We start from the raw sequence: 13,764 nt of genomic DNA on the forward strand, positions 1-13,764 counted from the left end.
CGGCTGCACGGTCATTGCGCTATCTGCTCCCGTGCACCACACCTGATGAATGCATGCGCGCACGGTACATAGTGATTTTAGTCACTTTTATTGCATGTAAAGTATGTATTTGTTTAAATGTCTGATAGTATTACTATTAAAGCAAAACATAGTAATACTATCAGATATTTAAACAAATACACAGCAAAATACTAAACAATAAAGCAGTTTAATGTTTTGTTTAATAATAAATACCAGCCTTATATTTCCGTGCTATTGGCTAATATTTGGACGCAAGTAATTGGTTAAAACAATATAATTCGCTAACTTACTCACAGTTTGCAAAATGGTGGGCCCTATGTGCATGCAATGCGAGGCGAAGATTGACCCGCTTCTGCTGAACCCGCAGCGGTCTACGACGGATGCCCGGGTGCGCTGCGTCTGCTGCGGGAAGCTACAGTAAGGCTACGTGTTCTGTACAATCAGCGGACGAGACATCGTGCGGCGCTGTATAGCCTGCGAGAACGGCCCAAAAGCGGTTCAGTTCTGGGAGGAAAAGCCCCCACCACTCTGTAAACATTTCTGCCGAGAACGAAACACATCGATTGGATACAAACAGCCAGGCGAGCTGCGCAGATGATGGCATATTTACATTTAGCTACGCAAAACCTGTCGTATGTACCGCAAATCGGGCATAGTAACCACTTTATTTTCTAAGAGCTCTGCACACTTCTCAAATAGAGATATTTATTTTTTAATGTAGACTTCACAGACCAGTATTTTGTAAGAGCTCTGGGATGTTATTTTCCACACTTTTCAAAGTAAAGACGATAGTAATAGTATTGTTATTATTAAAATAAGCTTCACAGACCGCATTTGTAAGAGCTCTGCGATGCTATTTTCCACAGACTTTCTAAATTAGAGACGATAGTATTTTTTAATATTAAAGTAGGCTTCACGACCAGCGCTTTTTGTAGGGACTTTGCGAATATATATCTTTTTACTTCACCTGACACTCACCACTGCCAACGTGCGATGAAGGCGCGCGGCTGCACGGTCATTGCGCTATCTGCTCCCGTGCACCGCACCTGATGAATGCATGCGCGCACGGTACATAGTGATTTTAGTCACTTTTATTGCATGTAAAGTATGTATTTGTTTAAATGTCTGATAGTATTACTATTAAAGCAAAACATAGTAATACTATCAGATATTTAAACAAATACACAGCAAAATACTAAAAAATAAAGCAGTTTAATGTTTTGTTTAATAATAAATACCAGCCTTATATTTCCGTGCTATTGGCTAATATTTGGACGCAAGTAATTGGTTAAAACAATATAATTCGCTAACTTACTCACAGTTTGCAAAATGGTGGGCCCTATGTGCATGCAATGCGAGGCGAAGATTGACCCGCTTCTGCTGAACCCGCAGCGGTCTACGACGGATGCCCGGGTGCGCTGCGTCTGCTGCGGGAAGCTACAGTACGGCTACGTGTTCTGTGCAATCAGCGGACGAGACATCGTGCGGCGCTGTATAGCCTGCGAGAACGGCCCAAAAGCGGTTCAGTTCTGGGAGGAAAAGCCCCCACCACCGTGTAAACATTTCTGCCGAGAACGAAACACATCGATTGGATACAAACAGCCAGGCGAGCTGCGCAGATGATGGCATATTTACATTTAGCCACGCAAAACCTGTCGTATGTACCGCAAATCGGGCATAGTAACCACTTTATTTTCTAAGAGCTCTGCACACTTCTCAAATAGAGATATTTATTTTTTAATGTAGACTTCACAGACCAGTATCTTGCAAGAGCTCTGGGATGTTATTTTCCACACTTTTCAAAGTAAAGACGATATTAATAGTATTGTTATTATTAAAATAAGCTTCACAGACCGCATTTGTAAGAGCTCTGCGATGCTATTTTCCACAGACTTTCTAAATTAGAGACGATAGTTTTTTTTTAATATTAAAGTAGGCTTCACGACCAGCGCTTTTTGTAGGGACTTTGCGAATATATATCTTTTTATTTCACCTGACACTCACCACTGCCACCGTGCGATGAAGGCGCGCGGCTGCACGGTCATTGCGCTACCTACTCCCGTGCACCGCACCTGATGAATGCATGCACGCACGGTACATAGTGATTTTAGTCACTTTTATTGCATGTAAAGTATGTATTTGTTTAAATATCTGATAGTATTACTATTATAGCAAAACATAGTAATACTATCAGATATTTAAACAAATACACAGCAAAATACTAAACAATAAAGCAGTTTAATGTTTTGTTTAATAATAAATACCAGCCTTATATTTCCGTGCTATTGGCTAATATTTGGACGCAAGTAATTGGTTAAAACAATATAATTCGCTAACTTACTCACAGTTTGCAAAATGGTGGGCCCTATGTGCATGCAATGCGAGGCGAAGATTGACCCGCTTCTGCTGAACCCGCAGCGGTCTACGACGGATGCCCGGGTGCGCTGCGTCTGCTGCGGGAAGCTACAGTACGGCTACGTGTTCTGTGCAATCAGCGGACGAGACATCGTGCGGCGCTGTATAGCCTGCGAGAACGGCCCAAAAGCGGTTCAGTTCTGGGAGGAAAAGCCCCCACCACCGTGTAAACATTTCTGCCGAGAACGAAACACATCGATTGGATACAAACAGCCAGGCGAGCTGCGCAGATGATGGCATATTTACATTTAGCCACGCAAAACCTGTCGTATGTACCGCAAATCGGGCATAGTAACCACTTTATTTTCTAAGAGCTCTGCACACTTCTCAAATAGAGATATTTATTTTTTAATGTAGAACTCACAGACCAGTATCTTGCAAGAGCTCTGGGATGTTATTTTCCACACTTTTCAAAGTAAAGACGATATTAATAGTATTGTTATTATTAAAATAAGCTTCACAGACCGCATTTGTAAGAGCTCTGCGATGCTATTTTCCACAGACTTTCTAAATTAGAGACGATAGTATTTTTTAATATTAAAGTAGGCTTCACGACCAGCGCTTTTTGTAGGGACTTTGCGAATATATATCTTTTTATTTCACCTGACACTCACCACTCCCAACGTGCGATGAAGGCGCGCGGCTGCACGGTCATTGCGCTACCTACTCCCGTGCACCGCACCTGATGAATGCATGCACGCACGGTACATAGTGATTTTAGTCACTTTTATTGCATGTAAAGTATGTATTTGTTTAAATATCTGATAGTATTACTATTAAAGCAAAGCAAAATATTACATAATAAAGCAGTTTAATATTTTGTTTAATAATTAATACCAGCCTTATATTTCCGTGCTATTGGCTAATATTTGGACGCAAGTAATTGGTTAAAACAATATAATTCGCTAACTTACTCACAGTTTGCAAAATGGTGGGCCCTATGTGCAAGCAATGCGAGGCGAAGATTGACCCGCTTCTGCTGAACCCGCAGCGGTCTACGACGGATGCCCGGGTGCGCTGTGTCTGCCGCGGGAAGCTACAGTATGGCTACGTGTTCTGTACTATCAGCGGACGAGGCATCGTGCGGCGCTGTATAGCCTGCGAGAACGGCCCAAAAGCGGCTCAGTTTCTGGGAGGAAAAGCCCCCACCACCGGATTCGGCTGAAGGCGCCGCCAGGAAAGCCTGAGGAACGTGAAGAAGACGATGGGTCCTGACTGGTACCCCAAGAAAAAAAAGAGGCCCAGCCGCCCTCGCAAGCTGACCGCCCGAAACGCCAAGTACATCGAACGAAACAAGCAGCAGAAGAGCAAGTAGCGGGTAAATATACCCGTTTAGGCCCCCATTATCCCACCTTTATTTGTATTTAGTATACTGGCTGACGGTGCGAGGCTTGGAGCCGCACATACGGTAAACTGACAATGGTGCTGCCAATAGTGCTGACGCACCTACAGAGCGTAGCGCGTTTCATATAATAATTAGCGCATAATATCTACTGCGTACCCTTGCAAGCTGGCCATCCCTATCTGCATACGCGTTACCGTAGATAAAAATACACTTGCTCACTTGGCACACGCAAACCCATGCTATCTGTACCACCAACCCTCACAGTTTATATTTCACTAATGTGCGCTTTCGAATGTAAGCTTCAGTATTGAGTGAGCACTATGCGCGATGAATAAGCTGCTGTCTACATGGACACAACCACGTATGCGGTAGTGATGACCATACAAGCGGCCATCGCAAGGAGATGTGTCTGTACGCAGTACTTTACTTTAGCGCCCTGTCCATAATGGTCGAGATAATGATTATAAGGTGTTCCCGCCGCGCGCGTATAAATCGCTAACCGATACGCGGTCATCTAGCCTGTATCTCTGCGGTATGACCGTTGTCCAGTGAGTGACGCGCCTGGTCATATCGACTGATACATCAGAAGCGTAAGCACCGTAAGCCAGCACGACGACGCAAATGTACCGAGCAAGCGACATTGACCCTATGCATATGTTCTAGCTATCACGAGCGCGTGGCATATACACTCATTAACGACCTCACAACATATGCACGATCACATCGAATAGCACGCCGAGCCGAAAAGTAGGCAGCGAAAGTACTTTGTCTAATGTACATGAGCTACTATTCGATTCAAGACTAAGATATATACGATCAGATAATCAGCCTACAGCCATGTGGCTTCCTATGTTCGTCATTCATATTGGAACCAGAAAATGCCACTCGGAAAGGATCTACACCACTCTGTCAGTCAGTAGCTATGCAAATAAGTCAGTAAGTGCGTCAGCTATGCGAGTAAGATCAATGCATGCGGAAGATGGTAGAAATACCCTTCACTAATATCATAAACAGCTCAGCGAAACAATTTCAAAACATAATATTATTGTTTGTGGCGACCATCGGCAAATACTACCTGCCCTAAAAGATACTTCGCCCGAGGAGATGACCAAACCTTGCTCTAATAGATCGTCGCAATCAAAGATATAATGTCGACTGCCTCACGGCAATGACGTGCCGAAGGTAATATGTTTGAGTAGGCGTAGTTACTCCAGCTACACGGGGATTCTTTGCCAATTTGGGATCATCATTGATACTGACCCGTCTTCTGAATAGCATATATTACATTTGCAACCACGCGCGCCTTCGATTGACGTCATTTTGGGAGCTACGCGATCAAATTAGATTATAGACAAAACCTTCCCGGGTAAGATGGTGCCCATCTTGCAGATCACGTTAAAACCTGGGCATGTCTTCCATATCATGTGAACACTAAGGATATTGTGTGCAGTGTTTTTTTGGAACGTAACATAAGTAGATCACAGCATACATATGTATATGTAGTTTCGCTTTAAGTAATAGCTCTAAGGCCACCGCAGCGCAGCGGAGGTGGCCAAACCCTCTATAAACCAACCAACCATGCCCTAGCGTCCGCGGAGCGGGCGCCCAGAACGCTAGTCCTAAACTGTCAATGCTAGCACGGTGTCCGTCCGTCCGTCACACGAAACGCTCAGATTTTTTGCGTTCTCATTGGCTGCCGAGCGGAGCGAAGGCGGATTTGATTGGTTAAAACTGAATTATGTAGCTTACATCAATAAAATCATGTGGTTCACAGAGCACATATGGAGATTAGTACAAGACTATCCTTTATCGGAAGGCGGCATCGTTTAAATACTACGATGTATTTACTTTTTGAATAATTAATATTTACTATTTTAATATGGGACGTTGCTATTAATATCTGAGTGCTCAAGTTAAATAGCCTCTAAAGACGCTTCCTATGCTTAACGTACACGTAGGAATGTGTGTTTTCGAGGCCATACTATAATATACGTAATACTCTGTACTTAATAGCTTCTGCAAGTTACAATGACTATAATAACTGCAGCTGTTTTGTTGTAGAAATATTAATTAATTATCTGAGAGTGAGGTAACTGACTGAGCTAACAATCGTAGTACATGTACAACAGAAGCTGGCCGTAAGAACCGCCCGTAAGAATAACGCAGTGCTAATAAACGTTGTCACTTGATCCATAAAGATAGATAGTTTTCGATTGAGCAAAAATAAATCATATGTGTTACTGCTGTAAATTATTGTTTTCTAAGAGTTGTTTAGACAGCAAAATCCGATACTACTTAACTGGCGGACGTGCGCCGAGAGGGGCGGAGGATACGATTTTAAATGGAGCGGCAAGACAACAACAAAACATGAGAGGTGTTAATTATAGCTGGTTAAGTAGACCCCATAAAGAAAAGTTAATAAACTTGGAGCCTAAATGACGTTTAACCATCCTGGAATCATCGTTACACTATCAAATAAAAACATAGCCGTCAACTATAACAACAGCAAGGTGTCTTGCGACGCATTATCCAAATGCTTTAATTATAACTGGCACAGATTATTGTGTCTAATGACTCATTCTGAATCGGCACAAAATGAGCACTAAATGCATTAAAAATGTACAAAATTGAATATATGTTAGCTTTCATTGAGTTTGGTATGAGAAGTGATCAATCTTTAGTTACTTACAAGATTAAACATGCAGTACAAGCGAATAAGTAGTACAAGCTGAACACGCCATTACTATCTTTTGCGTTGATGTGATCTAAATTTCATGGCTTAGAAACGGCCCGTCGTATCGAGCACGATGCTAAACTAAACGAATTGTGTACCGTTTGTATCAATGTTATTTAAAGTACAGGTAGTTTTGGGTGGAAGATGAAGATTACAGTGATAACCAACAATAATAAAGAGGTTGTACTAAGAATCATGATTAAAGATCATTAGAATAATTATTTTTAATCCGGTAAGCATGATGCTGACCCAAATGAGTGAAATTAAAAATTTCGAGACTTAGCGTTTTTTTAATGTTTTTTTTAAAAAAAAATACGCGAAGCGTAGAGGAGGCGAGAAGGCAAAATCAAGTAGAACTAAACCTAAACTACCGCCGCGTAGCGGCGGCACTCGGTACTAGTACTACGTTGTACTTTTAATACTGATGAACCCTTTGGTTGTCTGGAACCAGATTTTATGCCTAGCTAAGGGCCATTGTTAGCCAGCGAAAATGGTGGGTTTGGCTCTAATGGCCCAGTAGTATCCCAGAGATGCACATGTTGGTGGACACCGGATGGGGCCACCAAAACGGAATCAGAGATCCACGTCCACCGTCGAAAGTTAGGGGTGGTGGCCGTGGACGGAGGGTGGATGGAGGGAGTACACACCACGCTGGGGTGCACCACGTCAGAGGTAGAGGTAGCAACGGTATAGAATAGTATCTTTGCACGACCCAGTCGTGTTCACTCCATCTTTTCTACTTAAGAATACAACCGCCTCAGATCTCCAGCGTACACTGTCCAATATGCCATCCAGCGCTGCAACCTATCAGGCCATGCCCAGCATCGCTAATATCCTCTTTGACGCGACTGTTACTCCGGAGGATGCTGAAGCTAAATTGACGACGTTTGGAGCAAAGCAGCTGCGGACTGAGTGTTACTTGCGGCAGCTTCGCATTGTTAAGAAGGGTGCTGACTGCAACGACCACAAGGCTAAGTATGTGGCGCTGCTCATGCGGTAAAAACGTGTATTCGCTGAAATGCAGAGACTTGGAGTTGAGGACGGACCGTCCAAGACATTAGGTGCCGCTGGAATCAAGCGACGTACTCGCCACAGCACGATTCGCCTTCTGAACGTCATGTTTTCTGAGACTTTTGCGGGCCAAGTGCATAAAATTGACGGCAAACCAACGCGGGCAGAGCTGGATTCTGACCAAACCCATACCAGCTCCTCATTTTGGACGGACTTTCATGACACCTATCTTAGCGATCAAGCTGAATACGGCAAACTCAATTCGACGCTCGCCATGTTTGCCAAGTGCAACCCAGCCATCAGTGTACCTCATGAGGCAGCAAAACTTCGCGATATGTGGAAGGACGTCAGTAGTCGATACAATACAGCTCTTGCTAACTCCCTCGAGTCAGGTACACACGACAACGACTTTTTCTCTTTTTGTTCCGGGAAGATCGACGTTCTGTACATGCACGAGTGGCTAAGCATCAAGTCCGGGGTATTAGAGACTGTAGAAGGCAAGCTTCCTAAACGCGCCCGGCTGCAAACAGTGAATATAAGCAGTGACAGCGAAAGCGAGAGTTTAAGAGAGTCTAAGAAGAAGTGCACCCGATCCAGGTCCAGCCCTAGCAAAGCTGATATGGTGTCAGAAATGTTGGAGACGACCCGGAGTAGCAACAACTCTGCTGCATTGGAGATAGACTGCCGCTTTACTCAGCGTGTCTCCACGTTGAGCTCTCTGCTCTCACTACGAGAGCGGATTATGAACACACCTGACGGCAGCTACACTAAAGATGATCTTCAAGAAGTCAACGATGATATTGCACATATTCGAGCTAAGAAAAAAGCGTTGTTAAAAGGCCAGTCGGCCGAGTAGAGGTATGTTGGAGAAAAAATGAAGGAGCTGTTAAAATACTAATTGATCCAGTACATGTATACGAACTACACAGCGTTGCGACGTTTGTTATACTGGGGTCTAGTGGATTGATTCGCTCGAAGTGTTTCCACAGTGAAGTCCCTCATACTGCTGCGTCCTTCTTCGACTCGAAGATCGCTCGACATGTAACCCTTCAGATTGGAAACATCATTGAGCTTTCAAGTTCGGCTTGGTACCCGAAGCGGTCGAATAGTCTCATCAAAATTGCAATATTCGTTGTCGGTGGCCATGCGCCTGTTGATAACGTAGTTGTGGAGTACCATAGCGGTGTAAATGGCCTTTGTGGCGTTCACTAAGTTACGCTCTATTGGAAGCCTGAAAACCCTCTACTTCGTCGTTAGAAGTCCGAATGCCATCTCGATCCGAATTCTCAATTGACTTAGGTGAAAGTTGAACGAGTCATGATATTCATCCATTATCAGGGTGCGAGAAAACGGCGTGAGTAAATGCTCACCTACAGAGTAAGCATTGTCTCCAATGATGTACATCCCAGTAGGAAGCATATTCAGTGCCCTGGAGACACCAGTGTCACGAAATGCATGGGCATCATTAATGCTACCTGGAAAACTAGCCTCGAATGCAATAAACCGACAGTGTGCATCACAAACGGCTTGTACATTAATACCAGGGCAAGCGTAATGACCACTATAGTAGCGAGCCACACCGATTTCGCCAGCATCAGCAAGGGTTGGTGTCTTTATACGACAAAGCCAGCCATCAACACAGCCAATGCAACCACTGATTACACCACCACTGCTAATGTTCTTAAACGCCTCCATCACCACCCCTTTCTCTGAGTCCGAATTGGGGAAAGTTATCTGAAGCTCCTTAAAAGCAAGAATCGCACCCATTGTCAGATCGATCACACGATAGTACGAGGGCGCACTGATGCCAACCGTACGACGTATATTAAGGTATGATCCCTCAGCCAGGTATCGCAACGCCGTCATCAGCATTATCGAAGGCGAAACGGGTGCTTCGCCACTCGAATTACTGGATTGCTGCTCGGATACAGTGAGGGCTGGTGTAACTTTCCACAGTAAATGACTAAAACTTTCCGCAGACATGCGAAATGTCCGTTCAAACATGTTTTCATTTAGTAACATCTCGACTTCATAGTCCACATCGACCCGCTGCCGTGACACTCTCGGCTTCCTTGGTCGTCGCCACGTCAGTGCAAAGAGAAGTAGTGCGAGGCGAGTGTTCTTTTGTTGTCGAAGGCGTCGAGCGACAGAGATGACGTCTTGCGCGATCAGGCCTACTTTGCACATGGTGCACAATAGTGACTTTCTCATAGTTAAGCACCTCAGAGCAGTCATTTTGCGTAATTCGAATCCCATATTCGAGGGAGGGGTGAGAGATATTTTTTCTTAGACTTGTGTGCTACAATACTTCGGGAAACGATTTTTAATTCTTGTCGGGGGGTATTCCATGAGCAGAGGGACTACTACCGAAGTGGTCATCTGCTCATAATACTTCAAGTCAATCCAGTCCATTCTATAGTAATTCATGCAAAAAAAATTAAACTGCAGTGGTTTTTTTACTACTACTAAAGAAGTACATGTAGTATAATAGTACGTAGTACATGCTAGCGATTCCAGAATAAATGTAAGCGTATTGTACTACTACTTCGTACTACAGTACTGTACTTACATTATTGATATAAACCGGTAAGTATTACCACAGTAAAACGTCTCGTTTTATTTTTATTGTCTGCAGCGATCCGCTGATGTACTGTAGCTAAGATGACACGGCTGTTTGGTTGTAGAACACAGTGTCCTGGAACTTGGCATCACAGTACGGGAACAGTGTGTCCGAGTCGGACGGAGCAAACAGGTTTTTGCTGGCGGTGTAAGTCGAGTAGCAGCCAAGCACAGTACACACAACAATGACAACACCAGCACCGAACTTCTCGTAGATCGGGACATGTTCCCACGTCTTGATGAGGTAGAAGATCGTCGGCAGGACGATGCAGTTCGCCGTGATAGCCGAGGCGCCCACAAAGTCGACAAAGTCCGAGAAGTGGTCCTTAAAGATAATGGACAGAATCACCAGTACAACGATAATACAGAGACGGAGTACGATGTACTTGATCGCGTTGGCGCCACGGTACTCTGCAGCCTCGAGCTCGTGGTTGTTGTTAACCTCCCCCGTAAGAGGGAACACGGACGTCCGCGAACGGCGACTGGACGTCGCGCTAACATCCTTTCAGCAAGTCCATAGGTGTGGCAGACTCCTGGTAACCCGCACAGTTTTCAATGTCCTCCGCTACCTTCTTGTGCATGCCGAGTACCAGACGCTCGGCGATGTAGAAGGCCGGGTTGATCAGAACGGAGAAAGCTATGGTCACGTGCATCTGCATGGCTAGATACGCCAGCACAACGGTACCCCACTTAGGAGCGAAACCCAAGGTGGTGAGGCCGGTCGCAGCGTCTGGGTAGATGACGTACAACAGGTTGCCTGACACCTGGCAACCGACCGAGAAGTACGGCACGAATCCAAGAATCAGCAGCATGCACATAATGAAGACCATGGTGACGGTGACAACACGGGGCATGCGGCTCGGGTCGCTGTGCTGCCGCTGCACATCCGAAAGGACAATGCCGGCACCGAAGCCCATAGCGAGACTGCCGAACGCACCGGCGACCTGGGACAGACTCAGCTCGGGAGAAGGCACGGCCGGGTGGTCGCGCATGCCGTGGGCCACGATTGCAATACCCAGAGCATCGGCAATAAGCGTTCCCATGCAACCGGCGAAAGCGGCACCAGCACCCTCCTTTAGGGTGGGCACCAGAGCAAGCGGCAGTACGGTAATGGTCATGAGGATGATCCACGTCGTTGTGTCCCATGCATTGGGGAACAGACCGTCGAGCAGGCCGCCGCCTAGCACCAAGAACACACACGGCATGAGTAAGCAGGAACCCATCTGTGAGACGACGCACAACCATCGTCCAGTCTTTCCCATGCACCATTCACCGAGATCGCTGAAGGTGTTGACGGAGTTGGGGGCGAGCAGAAGCACCTTGGACAAGGCAACCGAGGAGTAGATATTTGCAAAAGCCATGAAAACTGTAGCGCAGAACCCCAAAACCGGCCCAGCACGAGCGAAGTTTGCCGGCATACTTAGCGTACCGACGCCGCACATGCAACAAAACAGGCTGAAGGAGAACTTGGCGTCCTCGAACGTGAAAAACGGTTGCTTGGCCATGGTGTCGAGCTGAGAGGTTGGCAGCCAATTTGAAAGTGAGCGATAGTTGTCTGTCGGTCGGTCCGCTGCGAACGAGCGAGCTGGTCCGAAACGAGGCACTTGTCTTGGCTGCTCCCTTGTCCGTGCACGCAGCACGGCCAACGAAAAAGCCTCGAAAAAGTTAAAGAATCATTATTAATAAAGAATCAAGCTGAGGTTGCTCTGGATACGACGCTAGAAGTATACGGATGTCAAGACGTGCAAAAACGTTCCAATTTACATGACATGAGAAGGGGCCTCAGCGAGATGTTAGGATGCAGCGCACCGGTACAAATTGCATCACATTCTCAACAAGCAGTTTATTAATGCATGGTCCCTTGACACGGACGTCGCACCGCGCTTGGGCGCCGTATTGCTCTGCGTTTCTCTGGATTGCGAGTGACTGCTTGACCAATGTTGAAAAGCGGGCTGTTCTTGACGACGTTAGCCTTATTTTTATTTTTTATTAGCAAATTTATTTTATAACATTAGCTTAATTAAAAGTGGAGTGTACCAGTACAGTAATACTTATTGAGTGGCTGGGCGTTAAGATAAATGCCTACCGGTAATCGGTTGTTACTGCTTCAGTTTCATGTCAGTGATGGGGTTCCGACTGTCCTCCGGAATCCGATCGCCGATCTCCTTTGCCAAAGGCTTTGGCGGGGTCTCACACTGCGGCCATCTGCATTGAAGTGCTCGTCTAAACAAAATAGACTCCAGAATGTTTAGACTAGCACTTCAATCTGACCAGTACAAAATTTAACTTCGCCACAATCAGTTCTGGTTAATAACCCGGATGGGTCCGTATAGGCAGGTGAGCTCGTGGCTATTGTAGCAGCCATGACTCATGATGGCATGAGCCACTGACTATGATACGTGTCTAAATTTCAGCGTGGACTCCACCGAGAAGCAACTTCTAACGCCACTTTAGCACAGAGAATTATGACAGCCAAACACTTACAAACAAGGTCGGAGAAGCATAGGGCATATGTATGTAAGCTAGTTAATATTTACATTTCAAACGCCTTGTTTCTTTCTAAAATATCGGTGCAGATGGGACCTGCACTGAAATACATGTACATGTACATCCTATCGACAATGTAATACATGTATTAATAATATTAATATATGCATTACATTATATTATAATACATGTACTATTAATACTTCAAAGCTATAACACCGTACAGACTCCGCATTGGGCTGTGAAGAAATCTTGCGAAGCTTTCAAAAGCAAGCATTGATGTCGCTATCTCGGAGACTCGCCACCAACCATTAAGAAAGACCAATCTGCCGACGAATTTCGCTGCTCTCGTCAAACTACGGTGGGCATTGTCCACTGGGCAATCGACGCCAATATTATGCATATTCATTGATAGCAACCCGTGGGTCGAGAATCTTTTTTTTTAGTAAGCTTAGCTTATCCATAGCACTTGTGTGTGAACACTCTTGTCGGCCCCTACTGCGAAAGACTAAGGTATTACACTCCGGGCTAGGTAAGATCGGCCACCAACGTTGGTGGCCGGCTCGATTAATTTTTAGCGTTTGTGATTTATGTCAGAGCTTTGATTGGTAGAAATGCTGGGGGGGTCTAAACGGCGTTCTAATCGCACTGCAATTGGCCAAATAAATCGACCACCCAAGACCATACCCAATTCAAGTATAATGAATGGCAATGGTAGTAGATAGCCCACACATACGACATTTGTATGGATGGTGGTTACGCAGCTATGGTTGGATATGACAATGTATTCGACTAAACTTGATTTTTGTATGCATAGAAATAGCCCATCCCCTTCACTACACACAGAATTGTCCAGTCACATTGACTTAGCGTGTAGTTTTGACCAATAATGCTCAACGAGGTTAGGTAAGTCATGTAAGCCAGCCGTTCCGACGTATTGGGTCGGGGTTTTTTGCCAAAAAAATGTGTATCGTCATAAGTTAAATAAGCCAGCAGCGTATCACTTGCATAAACTGCTTTTATCTGACAAAAAAGTGCCATGGGGCTAGAAGAACTAGCACAAGGCTACGACAGTGGCAAGTTTTAAAAAGTTCTTAAAAACGAAAAATGAAAGTGACGAATATGTACAAAC

At 45.1% G+C, this 13,764-nt stretch overlaps 2 protein-coding genes across 2 annotated transcripts; both read right to left on the reverse strand.

Moving 5' to 3' along the window:
• Nucleotides 1-8,850: 8,850 nt before the first annotated feature.
• On the reverse strand, nucleotides 8,851-9,548 carry PITG_19425 (uncharacterized protein; the record flags this gene model as incomplete). Its single annotated transcript, XM_002996919.1, has 2 exons — nucleotides 8,851-8,891; nucleotides 8,966-9,548. The coding sequence occupies 2 exons, from the start codon at nucleotides 9,546-9,548 to the stop codon at nucleotides 8,851-8,853; spliced, it is 624 nt and encodes a 207-aa protein (XP_002996965.1).
• Nucleotides 9,549-10,182: 634 nt separating this feature from the next.
• PITG_19426 (Amino Acid/Auxin Permease (AAAP) Family) lies at nucleotides 10,183-11,650 on the reverse strand (the record flags this gene model as incomplete). The annotated part of the gene is made up of 2 exons (XM_002996920.1): nucleotides 10,183-10,647; nucleotides 10,736-11,650. 2 exons carry the CDS (start codon nucleotides 11,648-11,650, stop codon nucleotides 10,183-10,185), a joined length of 1,380 nt encoding a protein of 459 aa, XP_002996966.1.
• Between the last annotated feature and the right edge of the window lie 2,114 nt (nucleotides 11,651-13,764).

Source organism: Phytophthora infestans, genomic scaffold, assembly GCF_000142945.1.
Source record: "Phytophthora infestans T30-4 supercont1.97 genomic scaffold, whole genome shotgun sequence".
NCBI lineage: Eukaryota > Oomycota > Peronosporomycetes > Peronosporales > Peronosporaceae > Phytophthora > Phytophthora infestans.